Source organism: Lonchura striata, chromosome 7 (assembly GCF_046129695.1).
Source record: "Lonchura striata isolate bLonStr1 chromosome 7, bLonStr1.mat, whole genome shotgun sequence".
Taxonomy (NCBI): Eukaryota; Metazoa; Chordata; class Aves; order Passeriformes; family Estrildidae; genus Lonchura; species Lonchura striata.
The window spans coordinates 24,733,108-24,751,347 of record NC_134609.1 but is presented as its reverse complement, the minus strand read 5'-3'; the positions used below and the strand labels follow the sequence as shown (position 1 = coordinate 24,751,347).

General features: G+C 38.2%; 1 protein-coding gene across 1 annotated transcript; it reads right to left on the bottom strand.

The window, feature by feature from the left end:
* Nucleotides 1-1,633: 1,633 nt before the first annotated feature.
* TDRD1 (tudor domain containing 1) lies at nucleotides 1,634-17,177 on the bottom strand. The gene is made up of 21 exons (XM_077784488.1): nucleotides 17,146-17,177; nucleotides 15,924-15,990; nucleotides 15,580-15,727; nucleotides 15,087-15,192; nucleotides 14,728-14,767; nucleotides 13,079-13,124; nucleotides 11,487-11,567; nucleotides 11,034-11,207; nucleotides 10,432-10,539; nucleotides 9,757-9,927; nucleotides 9,238-9,489; nucleotides 7,724-7,846; nucleotides 6,874-6,984; nucleotides 6,529-6,699; nucleotides 5,374-5,619; nucleotides 4,743-4,859; nucleotides 4,421-4,531; nucleotides 3,996-4,163; nucleotides 3,448-3,669; nucleotides 3,229-3,275; nucleotides 1,634-2,637 (listed from the first exon to the last, which is right to left on the bottom strand). The coding sequence occupies exons 1-21, from the start codon at nucleotides 17,175-17,177 to the stop codon at nucleotides 2,545-2,547; spliced, it is 2,634 nt and encodes an 877-aa protein (XP_077640614.1). The 3' UTR covers nucleotides 1,634-2,544.
* Between the last annotated feature and the right edge of the window lie 1,063 nt (nucleotides 17,178-18,240).

The following is an 18,240-nucleotide window of genomic DNA, read 5'->3' as shown; positions in this document are numbered from 1 at the left end:
GCTCTCCCCGGGAAAAGCTCTCCGAGTCGCACTTTACCTTTTCTCGGCAGATTGCACGGCCACGGTGCACCTGCGGAGGTTATGAGCAGCCTTCTCCCACTTGGATTACACCTCTCCTCCACATCCACCACAGCCCGAACCTGTAACTACCAACTGAGGGGCGGGGAAACAACCCCAGGAACACCCACACTGCTGTGGGTTACATTTAGGAGGAACCTTGGTGTATCCACTCCTCCAACAGGCTCCGCGCAGCCAGAACTCTCAGCAGCCCTGGAGCACAGCCAGCAGCGCTGGCAGCCACAGCCACTCTGCCTCACAGCAGCCCCAAAGGAGCTTCACGTAGGAGTCAGGTTTTTTTGAGAATGTTTTTCCTAATGCACAGAAAACTACTCCCGACCTGTGAGCAAAAGTACCATATTCACACCTACTACACCTGGAGGGATGATGTATGGGGCCTGTTTTTAAAATTATGTTTTGTTACTATTATTCTCTGCCAGTACTAGTTGCACAGAACTGAGCTCGCACACCTCTTCCCACACCAAACCTAAACAATGATCAATAATTTTTGAATTGTACAGGCAAAATACACCCTTGTGTCTACCTCACTGTATGTAGAGTTAGGAACATATCAACTGCTAAATGATAAATAATTTCAGTCAAACCCAGTAAGCTAAGTATACACTAAAGTTCCTCCAACAGTGCTTCATAAATTAAAAGGATTTAAAAAAGCCTTGTTGCTTTGCAGTGCTAGGTAATTCTTATTAACTTCACACTACTTCCCTTTGAATAGTGACGTTATTCTAGACTTCCAGTTCACTTTTGTTTTCCTTGTTCAGAACGCAAATTTTGTTTGCAAGAGCATGCATGTTACTAAGTCTAGATAAATATAATCCATAGGCAACAGTTCATCACTTCAAGAAAAGATTTCAAGTAGAAATTAAAACTAGCAGAGAAAAAACAATGCAAGAGGACCTCAGTGCTACTTAAGGAACTCCATTGGGTTGCCAAATTTCTTGCTTGGTTTGTTCCTACACTGATGCTCCCAAGAGTTCACCTGAAAAGAAGGGGTGAACTAAGTACCGGAACCACATGAAGTCTCTTACTTCTCCACTTACTGCCACATGACTTTGTGAAACACTGACCACTGCTTTCCAGTTTGTTTTTTTTGTTTTTTTTTTTTTTGTTTTTTTTTTTTTTTTTGTTTTTTTTTTTTTTTTTTTTTTGTTTTTTTTTACCCAAGTAGAACAAGCTTTCCTTTTCCTTTGTCCTGCTTATGAAATGCTTTTGGCTACTGCAGTCAAACTTATCTTCTGAACTGCAGTGTTAAGTGCTAGGAAAGGGATGATGTAGACAAGTGAACAAGAGGAGTGGCAGTACTAAAACATCAGTGAGGTGCTTTGCATGAGAGCAATGCTTGTGCAAGGCACTCTGGTCCCAGGGAGTCAAAGGACACTTGACAAAGCCAGAGTCTTGGTTCAGAACCAGGGGCATGAACAAAACTCCAGAAATTGAAGTACAAACATCAATCTAATTATTAGTTACTGCAAGAATATGTTGCAACAAAAACTAAGGGGCAGGGAAAAAAGAAATCTGAGGCAATTTGAGTGCAATAAAACATTAAGTCAAAGGAAAATATTTTGCAACAATTTTAATCTCAAAATTCTTCCACTCTGCAGAAGCCCAAACTTGAAGTATGTGTTGTAAGCGGACAAAAAAGACTGACCCTGCAGTTTCAATCAGCAAATGTCTATTGTATTCCACAAAAAATAATCTGACATTCCTGAATTAGTCAGCAATTACTGATAATCGCTTAATAATTTGATTCAGTATTCTTGTCACAGCTGAGACTGGGTCTTTTTTATTATGATGTGAAAACTTGATGCGGTAGAAGTCCTGATGATGTAACTACACAAAAAACAGCTTCAATACAATTCACTTGAAAATAACATTCACAGATGCATATTATACAGCATAAGTGTAAAGAAAGAACTGTGCACATTGAAGTGTTTACTGATTTTAGAGAGAACTACCTGTATGCAGTCCAAGACAACAATCAACCTTTAAAGATACTGAAATCAAGGTTATGAAGAGCAAATAGCAGTCTAAGTTCAGACCAGAAATTAGGTTGAAAGATGAGAAATTAAAAGAAGATACTGAGTTTTTCAAGTAATATTAATGGTACCAAAGTTAAGTAAGCCTTACAATTACAATAATTTCAATAAAATAGTTCTGCAAGTCTGCAGAACAAGCTCACAATGTAATGGCCATTCCATAAACTTCTGACCATCCAACAAGAAAATACAAGCAAAATGTTTAGTAGCACATGGTGGCATAAAACAAGAAAAGAACATAAATTTTAGCTTGCAGCTTTGCAATCCTCTAAGTTACATCACAGTAACAATCAAGCCTATAGATAAATGCAGGTACTTAAAAAACAGTTTCTACAAAGTGACCCTCATTTTTTAAGCTGATGCTCTTGATCTTCTAAAAAAGGAACTGCAGGAACTTGGTGGACATGAAAATGAAATGGTGCATGTTAGAGACTTAGTGCTTCAACAGATTTTTCATATCACTGAATCCCTCTGGATTCCCAAACTTGTTTAAAAGGAAGAGTAGGACTTGTTTATGCTTTTCAAGCTGTGGAATAAGCAGAAAGAGTTAGAAGTATACAATTCTGGGGGTTTTTAATTGCTGATTTCAGATCAGGGTAGATGCTAATATGACAAACTCAGCTAAATACCATATTAATTCAATAAATAGATTAAGTTCCTTTCTGTTGTAAAATCTAGAGAGGGAAAAAGCCAATAGAATTGTAGCTGACTTCCCCTTGTCCATGTATGTGTCCCTCCCCCCCTTTTTTTTTCCCTGAAGCAGCTTCCTCAAACTAAATTGATTAAGTACTCAAATTAAGATTGAGATCAGCATCTTAAATTAGATAACAGAGAAAGAGACTTCAAACACTTAAAAAAAAATGAAGTAAGAGCTGTCTGTGGGGCAAAGTACAGACTAATGAAGTCTGTGTGCTCTAAACACCATCCTCCCTCAGCTTCAGGGTGCTCCAATTATTACCATTTATAAAAACCATGAGAAGAAGTGTCAGGATACATTTCACAAAACTTCCATGTTTCAGTAGCTATTATTCCCCTTACTCCCATTTGCTTCCTACATAGGGTTTCTTTTGAATTCTGGAAACATAAAAAAGGAAGTATTGCTTGGCATGAATCTTACTTGCACTTTTAACTCCTTGCAGCAGCAGTTGGTCACACCTTCATTACCTATAAAAACCAAAGTGAATGAGCAAAATACACATATACTTTCATTCCCTAATTTAAGAGGTGACATGTGGCACTGTCCAGGATTTTTAGAATAAAAAGTCATTTAGCCACCCCGTGTGCTTACAAGTTCTTTAAAATAAGCAAACTGAAGTAATCAAGCCAAAGTATGTACCTTGATGTTCACTATGTGAGTTTTCAGCACTGCAGGATGTGACCAAACCCTCCTTTAGCAGTCTGTCAGCTACATTCACATAACCATTGTCCAAGTGTTTCTCCACTGTTACTAAATTAACATTTCCATTAATCCCTTTCACTGTAATTGTGACATGTTGCTTCAATAATAGTTTTTTCAACTTGTCGAGCACTAATGGAGACCACTCAACTTTCTCTATTCCTGTGAAAAAAGGAAAATCAAGTTTGTTATATAAATAATTCCTTTAAGCTATAACTTGAATCGTACATACATCCTTTGGAAAATGATACTACATTTTCCTAATAGAAATAGCTTAAATTCTAGAGATAATAAACTAAAACCATGTTTTCTAAACCAGCTTTTACCGTGGTTACCAATATACTATTTGAGAAGATCCTCATGTTGCTTACCAGTATAAAGGAATGAATACTACCACCAGAACAGATAAAAATTTACAATGTTCACGAAAACCAGTCAGAGGTTATTGATGTGGGGTTTTTTTGCTTATTTTGGGGAGGTTTTTTTACCTGCAAGTGAACATGTAATTGTCTGAAAAGGCAGCTTTAAATAGGTATCAGTGATTGGCAGCACCTTTGAAAGGGGTAAAGTTTCTGTGCTGCCATAATCTCCATACAGAACTTTCACTGCAGACTGGAAATCTTCCAGAACAACAGCTCTGTACCAATTGCCATTACCTGAAAAGATTGGGACAAGAATAGTCACGTGTGAAGAATCATCTTATAAACACAGTTTATCACAATAACAAGAAACTGTAGAGCTTTTACAGAATTTTTAAATACTGTGATGGATATATAAAAGGCCAATTAATAAGAAGCACTGTTAAGAGATCCATAAGCACTTTCAAGTTGGTGTTTTTTCCTATGTCTAAAGCAAAAATGAAAGCCATGTTTTACACTGGCCAAGGAAATGGAAGGACAAGCTACTGTCTCACCTGAAAACTGAGCACAACAGGCTTCACCCGGTTTTGGTTGGAAGGGCTGTTTGTTACAAGATCTACAATAGTCTTCCAGAGAAATCAGCTCCTTAAAGAGATTCTTTTGACCTACAGAAAAAAACCCACATTCACTAACCACATCTGGGTACAATGAAGAGCATACTTAAGCCCCCTGCTCCCATCTTTGACATTTTTATATTTTCCTACTGTCTAAGATAGATTTCTACATGGCTCAGTTCACTACACACATTCACTCTATTAACTAGCTTGCAACAGTGACTTCTTACTGGTGTTAGGAACAATGAACACTTTCTCTTACCTTTATTCGCAACTGGTACAGCATAGAACAAGTCTGGGCTTACAACTTCAGTTACACAGACAGACATGGTTTCATCTACAGCCAATTCAATTGATTTCCAGTGCCCAAGTGAGGTTACTAATAGAAATTGTAAGAAAATGCAGTGTTATCACTGTCCTCCAAGCACACATATATTTTAAGGAACTGTTATTTTATTTGATATTTATAGTAACTTTTTTGAATTTCAGATATGACTACATGTCTTCCCTTCAGGAAGACAAATCTAAATCAAGATAAATGATGCTTACTTTGCTGCTCATAAACTGTTGGCATATAAAAGTAGCTAAAGTAAAAAACAGATCAGAAAAAAGACCTTGAAAAGCAAACGTGAAAAGTTTCAGTTAGAAAACTGCTAATTCTCTGACTCCCACAGAGGCAAACAACATTCATTTAAGACAAACACAGCGATTTTTATCTTTCTCTTTTTGTCTGTAATGCCACCTGCAGGGCAGCTGGTGTTCAACTGTAAGAACTGACAATATAACCAAAGCTATGCATTAATATTAATTGTAGTTAAACAAGAAAATAACGGTTAAAGGCTGGAATACTGAAAATTCTTGTTAAATCTAAAAGTTAGAATTCCTTTAATTACCTTTTTGGTCAACAGACTTGTTTGGAAAGTTATTTTTATCTTGCAGAACTTCCTTTGCAACCAGTTTTTCTGAAGTTAGTATCTCACTGATAATTTTTGGACAACCTGTGGTATTATCAGTAAGGACTACACCTGCCCCATCTTCAGAAAGGGAAGTTACTGTAGCTTGAAGTTCTAAGCCTGAAGTGCACATATGAAATCTTCTTGTAGCTTCTGGATTCCAATGGCTATTCCCAGGCTTTATACCTGGGATGTAAGAAACTGTTAAAATTCATTAAAACTGACTTTTCTCAACATTATAATTTCCTTTAAAAAAAACTTTAAAAATTCTTTAGAGTGTACCCTGAAATATCAAGGCTACTTTTACTACCCTAGAGTAATACATTGTCCTTCATCCTGTTAACTGCTCTCCCTCTTCCTCCTTTTTTCTAAATGCCCACATTTTCTCAAGATTCCCAAGTTTTCTTCTATTTTTTATGATTCAACCAAATAAATCCTTTGCCTTAACACAAACAACATGATTAAAACTGGTTTTGGATCAGTATAATCAGGCCTTTTTATCAAAGGAGCCTACATAACCTAAGTGCTTTCAGGGTGGGTGGGCAGGGGAACAGCACAAGACATTTGAACAAAATGAGGCTTTGAGCTTTTTCCTATTTTCCACATTTTTAATTTTTAAACCAAACAGATTACACCAGAAAGAAAGAAAAGTTCTGCAGAATTTTGAATGGTGTGGAAAATGAAATTTGCAGAACATTCAGAAACAGCAGTACAGTGCCAAACCCTCCAGGAGTCAAATGAAAGAGAACTGAAAGGCCAACTTGCTTCACTTAAATAGATTAGCTCATTTGCCTGCAAAAGTTTTGAGATATAAAGTTGCACAAAAGCAGATTTACAACTAGGAAGGCAACAACCAAAAAACAGTAAGCACTACAGATGAAGCAGAGCTAAACAAGCTCCCTTCTGACCAGTAAAGCAGTGAGCAAAGTCTATGCAGATCACTCCAGAGAACTGTCAGGTGCTCAGAGAAGAGAAAGCAAACAAACACAAAAGAACAGAGCTCTGCACAGTATTCCCTATCATCACCTCCTTCCCCCAAAGCAGCAAGTCCCTAAATGCAAGAGCTCTTTTAAAAGAAAATTCCTTAAGGTTCACCTGAGAGCCAGCATTTAATTGCTTGAAATGGAAGTTTCAGGAAGGAGGATGAGATCTGTCGGATATTATCCCGTGGTACATCCTCAGTATTTCCATAGTCCACAAAGCTCACTCGAACACTTCCATCTGAAGTGACATTTTGCACTACAGCACGATACCAGCTACCATCCTCTAATTTTAAAGATTAAAAAAAATTATTAATTACTTCACACATTTGCTAGGTCTACCATCTTCCACTTGTTAGTAAATAAATACAATTTTTTGCTCTCCTCCACCAATGTAAACTATCCGCTAATTTTTCATGTTCACTCTACAAAAACAAAACTATTTTAGTCTGTTACTTGCCAGAGTAAAAAGCACAGCAAGGGTCTCCATTCTCAGGCTCAAAAACATCTGGTGGTGTTTTCTGACAGTATTCAGACAATGATTTGTTAAGCGAGTTTAGAGCAAGTAAATCTGAAAATTAGAAAAAAACAAAGATGAAATCGATGAAATGAGATGACCTGAACTTTATCAATACTGTTCACTCTACAGTTTACTTGTAAACCTTCAAATGTATTCCTTGACTATGTAAGTCAAAGAACAAACATCCCTCATTTTTTAAGAGCTGCCCCATATTTTTTGTTTGAATACCTTTAGCTCCCTCTTCAGCCACTAAATTTTGTCACATTCTTTTCCTAGCATTTAAAATGCCAATTGCTATTAGAAGTCTTTAGACAGACTTCTACAAACAAGATTACTTTTTAACTAATCCAAAAGAAGTCACATCTTAATGGCTGCATTTTCTCAATTTTGTGTTACAATTACTGTATCTCAAAGTTGATATAAATTACAACAGCGTACTAGAAGAGAGCTCCAGTAAATATAGTCTTGGCACAGGGAACATGTCTCTTATTTGCTTTTATAACATAATCACTAAATCATGAGGGGTGGAAAAGACTCTTCTAGATCATTTAGTCCAACCATCAACCCAGCGCCACCATAGTCACCCCAAGTACCACATCAAGATACCTCTTGCACACTTCCAGAGACAATGACTCTACCACCTTCCTGGACAACTTATTCCAATGAATAAGCCACTCTTCCAGTGAAAAAAAAACATTTGTTACTTGACACAGTAGTTCATTAGAACTATAATAAATGACAAACCAGGAAGCAAAGAAACGATCAGAAAGAATTAAGTGAATGAACTTACCACGGCTGTTTGAAATCTGACAGTAGAATTCTCCAGGATTGTACACTGTACACACTATGACACTGAGTGTTTGGTTAAGAGTTAATTTAATCCACTTGCATACTCCTTTGTTTGCTGTGTCCTCTAGAGAGGACAGAAAAAAGCATAGAATGAAAATAAATTAAAGTAACTTTTACAGGGAAAAAAACCCCATGCTGAATGCTCATTCACATCCTCAAATTTCTTGTTATAAACTGTCCAAGACTAATTATCCTTGAGAGCCTCTTTGCAGAGTAAAACCAAGTAAGAGATATATGCCAGTTCTTGAATGTATTTCTTCATTACCAAAAAGAGCAAGCCATAGATAGCAGGGAGGAGTAACTACACAAAGGTAAAGACTAGCTGGCAACAGCCTGGGCAAGAGGGACGCTGGGGAACAGGAGCATAGAAGAGGGAAACATCTGTCACCAAGACTACTGGAAACAATCTCAGGAGGAAGAGCAAAAAGATTACTAGAAAGACTGGTTGCAGAAATTTGCACTGGATATTATGTTCAGGTACCGAAAGAAGCTTATTATTTAACACAAGTTGTAGAATACATCATGGGAACACTAAATCATGGCAAACTGGAGAACACACTCTGTTTAAAACCTGCAGTCAACAGCTCTGGCTCAGTGATGGAAATGACAAAAAGGTAAGAGGTAACCAATAAACCAAGTAAATACAAAACAGGCCCTTGATGAGGGCCACAGATCAAAATGTGTTTAGATACAGCCAGGAAAGTTACTGTTTTTTTAAATTATTTGTAAGATTCCTTATTCTTCTGAATAAAGACAAGGAACCATTGTGTCCTGGCCACATGGCCTCTAGTGAGAAAGACTGAAATTATCTGAACATAGACTTGACAAAAAGTTTTCAGCACCAATGGATCAGAAGAGAATACATACGTTTGCCAGACACGGGATGGATAAAAAAGGAAGGCAGCATGCTTCGTAAGAGAGAAGCCAGGAATCTTCCCCAATATTTCAAAGAAATTCAACGTAACTTAAGTAAAAATCTCTTGGATTGAAGCTTTGGTCACTAAATTCAAACAAGGCAATTGAAGCATAGATTTGAAGCTTTATAAACTACTACAGTCAATTTTCAAGGACTAAGTATGTGGTTTTATGTGTAAAATATAGGACAATTAAGATGACAATAGAGCAAATATAATTTGCACTAATGGATAAGGATGTAGGAATAAATAGGTAATAACTAGTCATAGCCTACTTCAACTGGAAACTGTAAGATTTCTAAGAGCAAGCACCAATTCCAAAAGCAGGCAATTCCAACTTTGTTAAGCGTGCACACCTGGACACACACACACAGACACACAATTCTTTACTGTTAAGATGCCATGGCTAAACTTTGGACTTGTGAAAGCTAGACTTGATGAGCCAGACTGAAAAGGTCATAGAGATAAGAGCTTGCATTCTCTGTACCCACTCTAGCAGGAGGTAAACAATGTCAAGGCAGCAAGATGTGTTCATACTCACTGTTGGCTTGCTCAGCATCAGTCCCTCTGGCTGCTGGTAAGGCCATGCTCAGTTCCTCAGCTGCAAAGCCCTCCTCAAGGAGAAGGCTCGACACATTTATTACTGGAATAACTGAGGCATCTGTAATCTCCACCATGGATTTAGAACTGTCTTTATCCACTACTTTTACTGTCAACACTTTGTCTTTCACCAGTTTTTTCATGTAAGAAATACCTTCTGAGGTCCATACTCCTCCTAATGGTGGCTTTACACCTAAAAAAGTCACATAGTATGGAAAGGTTCTGAGGTCAGTCCAGCTCTCACCAATGTGTGAACAGGTACAACAACTGCAAGTACATTCTGAAATATTTGACACATTTTGTAGATATGCCACAACAGTTAAGAATTCTGGAAATAATGCCTACCATTACCTCCATGCTTCTCCATGTTTCATTGTGAGATACTACAGGTGTGGTGGTTATGTAATACCACTTGTTTTCCCCCTATCTGGTTTGAAACTGCTAATCATTTACTTCATACCTGCCAGGCTACATCTTATGGCTTGAGCTGGTAAGTCCATCAAGCTCGGAATTATAGGACGAAGTCTGGTCAGTGGAAGAGAGTCAGAATTACCATAATCCATATAGTTCACCAAAACAGTGTCTTCGGAAGCATAAGCTGTAACAGCAGCACGATACCACAGGTTGTCTTCTAGAAAGGAAGATACAGATGTAATGTCTGAGAAGAGAATGAACTTTTTTTTGACAGACCAATATAAATATACATCAATCTCAGTACAGCTCAGGACTACCAAGTGTTGGCTAAAGTAGCATTTTGAGAAGCAGTCTATCAGAGCAGCATCATTCCACATAATCCCATTTCTTCTGTGCTTCTTTTGGGAACTAAAATGTCAAAGATATACTTATTTCCAACCCTGGGGAAATAGCACTTAGCAACATAAAAAACCTAAACTTTCCATGATCTCTTAATAAGCTATTCTAAATAATCTGAATCCAGAAGAATTTGCTCAATAAAGGGACATGGAAAAAATGATATTTTACAGATATAATTTTTCAAATCACTACCTAGCATTACTCACAGATAAAAATCAGAGATAAATAAACTCTATAGTAAACATTTCTAAACATAATTACAAAATGTATCTTTTTGGTAATTAAAAAGGGACATAACTTAGTATTTTCACTCAATTTTTACCTGTGAACTGGGCACAGCACACATTGCCAGCAGCAGGACGGAAAGATGGACTACTGGGAATTTTGCCACAGTATTCATTAAGAGATGCTTCAAGCTCAGCAAGTTGACCTGATGTTAAAACACACAGGTTTTGGAACATAGCCTGTCTTCCAATTATTACAAAATAATTAAGCCCAAAGCCTGGAAGAACATCTTGGAGATAATGGAGATTATTTCAAATGTTTAACATTGATCAGACTAGGGCTCTTCAATCATTAACATCCAAGAGAGTCCTCATGTGTGTCTGAGGAATCACAGCAGTGAACAGACAGCGAAAACCAGTGATGGATTTTTTCAGCAAAGGGACAAAGCTGAAGGCAGTCCAAATTGAAAGCAAGTTACTGGAGACGTGCCAAGAAAAAACCAAGACAGCTCTTCCAACAACAGGCAGATGATGAGGGAGGCCACTTCTTCCCAAAGGACACACTTTGCTACTGATTACCCAGAATTAAACAGCTACATGTGGACAGAGAAGAAAAATTCACCTCCCTCCAGCCACTCCCTACCAAAGAGAAAAAAGCCATACCAGGCATTCTACATCCCATTTCCAACCCATCACTTACGGGCACTTTGCATGCGCTGACAAAAAAAGCTGTCTGGATCTTGAATGTGAGAAACCACACCAGAAAATTTTTCTCCAATACTTAGAGAGACAAACTTGGTAACTGAATTAGCAGAGTGAAAAGAGTCTTCATCCTCACATCCTCTTTCACTTCCCTTTGCATGGTTTTCTGATACTGCACATAAGAAAGAAAAAAGGTTGCCAATCAAAAGCTAGCTGACTTTGAAAATATAAACATACTTAAATAGTTTATTCTTTTTATTGATGCTTTGGACTTTGATGGCTCCTGTCATATTATTAAATTAACATAATAACCTCATGTAATAATCACTATACAAAAATTTTATACTAATAAAATGTCTATGAGCGAATGTCAGTAGTGAGAAGCTAGAATATCATGCAGTACAGGAGGAGCTAAAATTCATCAAGTTTAGTTTGGTTTTTGCTTGCTTACCTCTTGGAAAGTCTACTTTGGCATCACTTCCTGAAGCTAAGTGAGACTTCATTTCTAAGGGAACGTTATTTAGGCAGTCTTCTAAAATACAGATGGAAGAATAAATTACTTATCACATAAAATAGCCATCAGCTAGTTTCACTTCAGAACCATCCCCTGAGCCAGATCTATATTCCTATCACAAGAGCATGTTCTACTTATTTGATCAGTGCTTAATGTTTAAAATGCAAAACAAAGGTAATTTCAGAGTAGCTCAACTACTTGAGTTTTCTGAGCACATTCACAGCTCCACGACTGACTTCATAAAATGAGCAAAGCAGTAACAATCAACATTTACTTCCAGTCACTGAAGATTGTGAGCTGAAAAACTAATTATTGCATTTCAGACACAAGGATTCATAACTTACCTCATTATTTACAACACTGAGTATGCAATGATTTAGTCAAGATGTCTTTGTAAATCTTGGTTTCTCAGCTGCTGTATTTACATCAGAAATGTATAGCATTCCAAAAACATTCCAAACTTTCAATAGCATTATTTTCAAATTAAAAATCTCAAAACAGGTGTTTCAGTTGCTTATGAAGTCTGGAATGAATGCATGGAACATTTCAAGAATGCAGTGACATTTATGTGATCTTCTCTCCCAAAGGTTAGCAGGTTACACGCCACTTTGCTCCTAGTGTGATGTGGAGCAATCAAATGTGAAATATGCCCAGCACAATCCTTAATCAGTTGAATTTACAGGGGACTAAAGTGAACCACCCTTTGACAGACTGCAGAGTATTACAAGGAGATAAGCTTTCTGCACATGAACAAGTTTAGCAAGCTAAGAGGATCAACCACCACATCCCTGAACATTTCTGTGGGCTGCAGATCAATTAAATGAATATGGTCTTGGCACTACATGGTTCCTGTTCTGCAGCCAGAGGAAAACCAGAACAGCCTTCCACATGACAAAAAGGTACACCTTGCATGTATTGATCTGCTTTGACAATCAAACCCAGCTCAACCAAAACTCTGAATTCTGACTCCTCAAAGGTCTTGTGCTTGGCTTGTCTCTCACTGAAGCTTGCAAAGTCACAAATATAAACATGCTTACAGTGTTCTCCAATGAATACAGCAATATCCAATGATTGTTCTTTTTTTGGAATACTTAGTGAGCACGTATGAAATATAATGAAAGCTGGTAAAATCCTACAATGAACTAGAAAATGACACTGTAATTTTTAAAGAGTTAAAAATGCATGTGAAAGAAACAAAATGGTACCAAATGTTTATGCATCTATTAAAACAGAAAAATAAACAAGATGATCCAGAACACACTGAAGTTAATACAACTCTATTGGAAAGGTGACCTTACTAAAATGCAAGGTTATTAAGCTTAGCAAGGTATTTCAGGCACTGACATTTTATGGGAAGGTGAAATAAAGTAGAACTGAAAAAAAAAAAGATGTCAAGGCAGCAGCTGGGAGAGTGACAAGAGGGAGGAGGGCAAAAGAACAAGAGTTACCTTTTACAGGTGATGGGGATGGGTGTGAACATAAAAGCCTTAATTACTGTGGGGTTTTTACCCACATAAGCAAGTGCTTACCAGAATCTGGAAGAACATCTACAGCAAAACGCAACCTCACTTCCTCCTGTAATATATCAACACCAGTTAGTGAACAGTGTATTCCCGTGAGCTGGGAAAAAAAGGCTGGCAATGCCTTCATTCCATCCTTTTCCTTTTGGATCATAATTGGCGAAGAAACACTTAATGCCCTGGAAATAATATAATTAGAACAAGAGGGGATAGCAGATTATTTCCCCTGAAGTGACTAAATAATAAAGGCCTTCAAAAATATCTCCTTGCACACTAAAGCTGCTGTTGGGGCTTGAAGTGCTATCAATTCAATTAACTTCTGCACTCTCTTCTAAAGCATTGGGAAATTAAGGTAAAAAATAAAGAATCCCCAGAAATTGAATTACCCTATTTAAACCAGGCACAAGTTATGTTTAATATGAAGCTTTTCAGCTGTAGCTCCTTGCAGTAACAACGTTCAAGAAACATGGCAGAACATATTGAACATCAATGAAGAACAAACTCTGAAGACTCACACATTCACCTCCTCAACTGTTTAACGGACAACTCAGCTAAAATTCCCACTGATGATGCTCTCATAGATAACAAGAATCTAATTCCACCTGCTTCCTCATAACCTTGACACCTCAGAGTAGATTAGAGCTACTGCTTTATCTGCTGGCATCCATTTTTAGAAGTCTAGTAATTTAATGTAACCCACCTTAATACCCTTCAATATGCAATTTAAGCTCTCTTACTTCTGCAGAACTTAATTGGAGCATCTGAAGGTGAACAAGACAACAAAACCCCTTCTGTTCTTTGAAAATCAAGTGACTGCAAATTTTTTATTCATATTGTACAACCATTTGGTGTAATGGGCCCTCCCCATCAGTAGATCAGTTTCATTAGAGCCCAGTCACAAGCAGACACAGAACAGGAACTAACAGTTTGAACTAAAAGAAGTCTCATGACATGAAGCCTCCTTTCTAAATTCCTACAAAAAGTTAAACAGACGTATAAGCTACTTCAAAGAAGTGCATGACAAAGGAGTTCTTCAAGGAAGAGACTAGCTGGAGGTATGCGAACTTATTCACTTTCATAGATGTGATCCCAAGAAACCACAAAGACAGAAAAATCAACTCCTGCAGAAGAGTTGGAAGACTGGAAGAAATGTTTAGCTCAAAGTAAGATCAAGAGAGGCTTCAAAACATTATAGAGGAGAACTGTGTCACCTTTAGTTCCTTCTACAGCAAAGAAACAACAGCTTATCTGCATCTGTTACTGTATACTACATAAAACATATTTCTCCAATAAATTTCCCAAGCTCTAAGAGTCAGTGCATGATTTTTTCACAGAAACAAGACACCAGAAGTTTTCTGTATTAGACACACTACATCTGTTTCCTTGCCACACTATTTCTCTAGCAACATCATACATGTCTTAAGTTTTAACTTTTTTCACAGAAGTTTTTTTCAAATAAAAGCAGGGTTATCTGATAGTGCTTCTAAGAGCTCTAGAAGTAACAATTTTCTGAATGCTTCTCCCAGTAACTTTTCATTTGAAGCACTGATCTTTCTAAAAGGAGCAATTTGTTCCTTTCCTGTACAGGTAAAATGAAGCACACTGCCACTCACTCACAGCAGATCCATTCAAGATATAGTTAAATTTGTATTCCATACCTTAAGATAAACTCCCGTGTTGGTTTTGCTATCATTTAAGCTGTAATGAAAGAAAAATATGTTAATTTGAAGAACCAAAGACTGAGAAGTACCATTAATAATACAATCTACTTGCAAATAGATAAAAGGCTGTGTTCAAAGTATGCTATTTTTGGAACCCTTATTTCTTATGTACTAAAATACAGAATTACAAATATGGTTATATGTAATAATGATAGCCATTGGTATCATGCAGTACCAGCCTAAGAATAAGCAACATATTTTACTCTAATAATGCCTTCCCATGGTCATTTATGTTGTAGTGGGATGGACACAGTCTTTCTGTGAAGATTATTTGGCAGAACTTTCCACAAACTTACTTCTGTTTAAGGGGATCACAAACTACTTGATGTGCTGGCCAATCTTTTTTCTGACAATCTGCAGAGCAATAGTATGTTTGCAAACACTGTGAGCATCTGAGCTTTCCTAAAACAAACCAAAAGAAAAAGAAGTCTCAGCAAAACACGTACTGGAAGGAACAACACTGTTCAAGTAAGTGCTTTACAAAACAGCTCCCCTGCAATTCTAAGCACTTACAAATAGTTATTTGTATTCACATACAGCTATCAGACATTGCTGCCCAAATGTCCCAAATTCCTTCAACATTTAGGGTAAAAAACCCCACCATTTTTGATAAAGAAATGCTCTCTTCCACTTTTCAGTTCTGCTACTCCAACAATGTTCTAAATAGAATATACTTGTGTCTGAGAATTAAAAATGTTTATCCATTTAAAGACATTTCTGAGCAAACCTGATCTGGTTTCACTGATAAATGTACTGTATATCACAGGCCACAGGACAGCAGGTACTTACCAAACAGACCACAATGATGGCAAGTGCCCCCTTTAGGGGGTGGTACTAAAAAACTCAAGAAACTCTTATCATAGCAAATAGAAAAAGCTCTCTTAGAGGAATATTGCAATTTCTTTGGCTTCCCATTAATACAATTAGAATGTGACACCTGTGGAAGAAAAACCTGAAGTCATTCTTACTGGAAAATACCTGTCCATTAGGGTAGAAATATTCTAATATACAAAAACATGACAACAAAAGGAGACAAAACTTCTAAGTTCTAGAAAGAGAAATACATGCTGGTAATTCCTGCTACCTAGAAATGCTCAGAATACTTGGGGCAACTATAAAGTGAAATAACTCACAGTATTTTCTTTATCAGATGCAGCTATGAAGTTCTCTCTACCAGTTTTGTCTTCCATAGAACTTCCTAGAAGCAGAAGTATTTAAAAAGGGATCTGATTAACAACACCAACACATGCCTCTGTTATGGAATATCTGCAGGAAAAAACAAGGCTTGGATACTCCTACTATTCTGCCAGCCCATATGAGCAAATGGAGATGCTTGGACCATGACACACTCTGGAAGTCACTTGTTTTCATTCTGATACCACATTTACTCAATCATGCAACCAGTAGTATTATTAAAACAACAGTTTTACCTTCTGTACTTATGATTCAATAGTGAGAAACAAAACACTCTGAAACAAGAGATTCTGACTTTCCAGTGAGTTGCCTTATAAACCTTGTGGTCTTTCCTGTGAGTTTTTCTTTACCAAACAACTCTTAGAAGACATTCAGCTAAGCCTGTATATCAATACAGTAGGAACTCTGTTATTGTAAGTGGGCAACTCATCCACATGCAAAGAATTTGTTTCTGTGCTAGGAGGCTGCATATGACACTCATATCTTGTTCCAGTCTGGAAGGCCTGTCCAAGGTCTTCACTGAGACAGCATAAATCTCACATGGCCCTTTTCCCCACCTGGAAGCAAGTGAATCTTGTAAACTGCCTGAACTAAAAACTCTTGCCTAACATCAAATGAAATGTCACGAATTCTCCAGACCCAAGATGTTTGCACATAAAGCTAGCTCAGATCTCCCAAAATGAAGCCTTTCCCTCTCCCCTGCGTGTCATAAGAGAACATAGATGAGACAGTACCAAGGTACTCAAGAGGCAAGAACCATTGTTGAAGGAATTCCTACTCCCATGTATCTGTCCAAATTCCCCAACACCTCAAATATCCTGGTGGGTTTTTCAGTTTCTGAGGCATTTCACCAGGCACAAGTTTGGACAGTTAGAAGTTGTATCTATAAGCCACTCATACTGATTATGTGTATCAATGATAAAGCATATACACAATCACAGAAGAATAAAGTCATGATACCTCTGTCAAGCTTACTGCACTTGTGCTGCTATTAAAATTTCCTGTACTGTTTCTACATTTGTCAAAAATCCCCTAAATTGTTTGCTTACAAAATATTGGATTTTGTTAAGTATTTCAGAAACTCGGCCTCAAAGCTAAAAGCTTTCCAACAGTAAGTTTGTACCTGTGACCCTGTTGCTTAAATCTGCGTCTGCAACTTCATTATGTTGAAGATTAAGTGGTTCTGCCATCATGTAAAGGTTGACATTAGAGTATGATCAAAGGTGGCTGTGGGCCAGGTAACTGCAAAAGCATGGATTTAAAGATTAATTCAGGCAGGCACACAAATTAAAGTATTTTTGGGTCATATTCTGAAGATATATTTAAGCATTCATTTTGGAAGGATAATTCTCTACCATCTATTTCTTTTGTTTGCACAGCAAAACACTTTCTGCGGCAAAGAATTCGACAGTGAATACTGCAGATTACATGAAGAAAATTCTTTTAGAAGAGGAACAAACAGAAAAATAGGAGTAGCCATCAACACCTGCACGTGAAGTTCACTGTGTCTCTGGAGGAGACCTCGCTGTACTTTTGTTTCAAAATTCTGTAGTAACAAAAAGCACAGGCTGCACTCCTGGGAGTCTGAGGGGAACCAGTGCCCGAAGAGCGGCTGCCTGAGCGGAAGCAAAGCCCTGGGCTCTGCCGAAATGCATTTTCAGCACCTGCTTTCCAAATACTATGGAGCAGTATAATTGTTTTAACTTAAAAGTATAGGACAAAACAAACGAAAATGAATCTGCGAATAAATCAGAGTAGTCTTCTAAGTGGCACTGCAAACCAACTCCGCCAGAAACGTGCTTTCAACGACCGCAATTAAAGAGGTGTTACTAAAATTAAGTGATTCTAAAGTGATTTTTAAGCGGTTAAAATTAAGTGATCTTAAGTAACTCAGAACAAAATCAGACAGCCCCGTCCCACGGCCTCCAGTCAAGCTCGCAGCCAACCCCACCTCCGGCCCTGTCCCCTCAGCAAAGCGCTCACCCCCGGCTCCTTTCCGGGGGAGAGCGAAGCGCCCACGCCCTGCCCCGAGGGCAGCGCTCACCCCGGGCCGCCCCTGCCTCTCTCTGCCCCGAGGGCAGCGCTCACCCCGGGCCGCCCTTGCCTCTCTCTGCCCCGAGGGCAGCGCTCACCCCGGGCCGCCCCTGCCTCTCTCTGCCCCGAGGGCAGCGCTCACCCCGGGCCGCCCCTGCCTCTCTCTGCCCCGAGGGCAGCGCTCACCCCGGGCCGCCCCTGCCTCTCTCTGCCCCGAGGGCA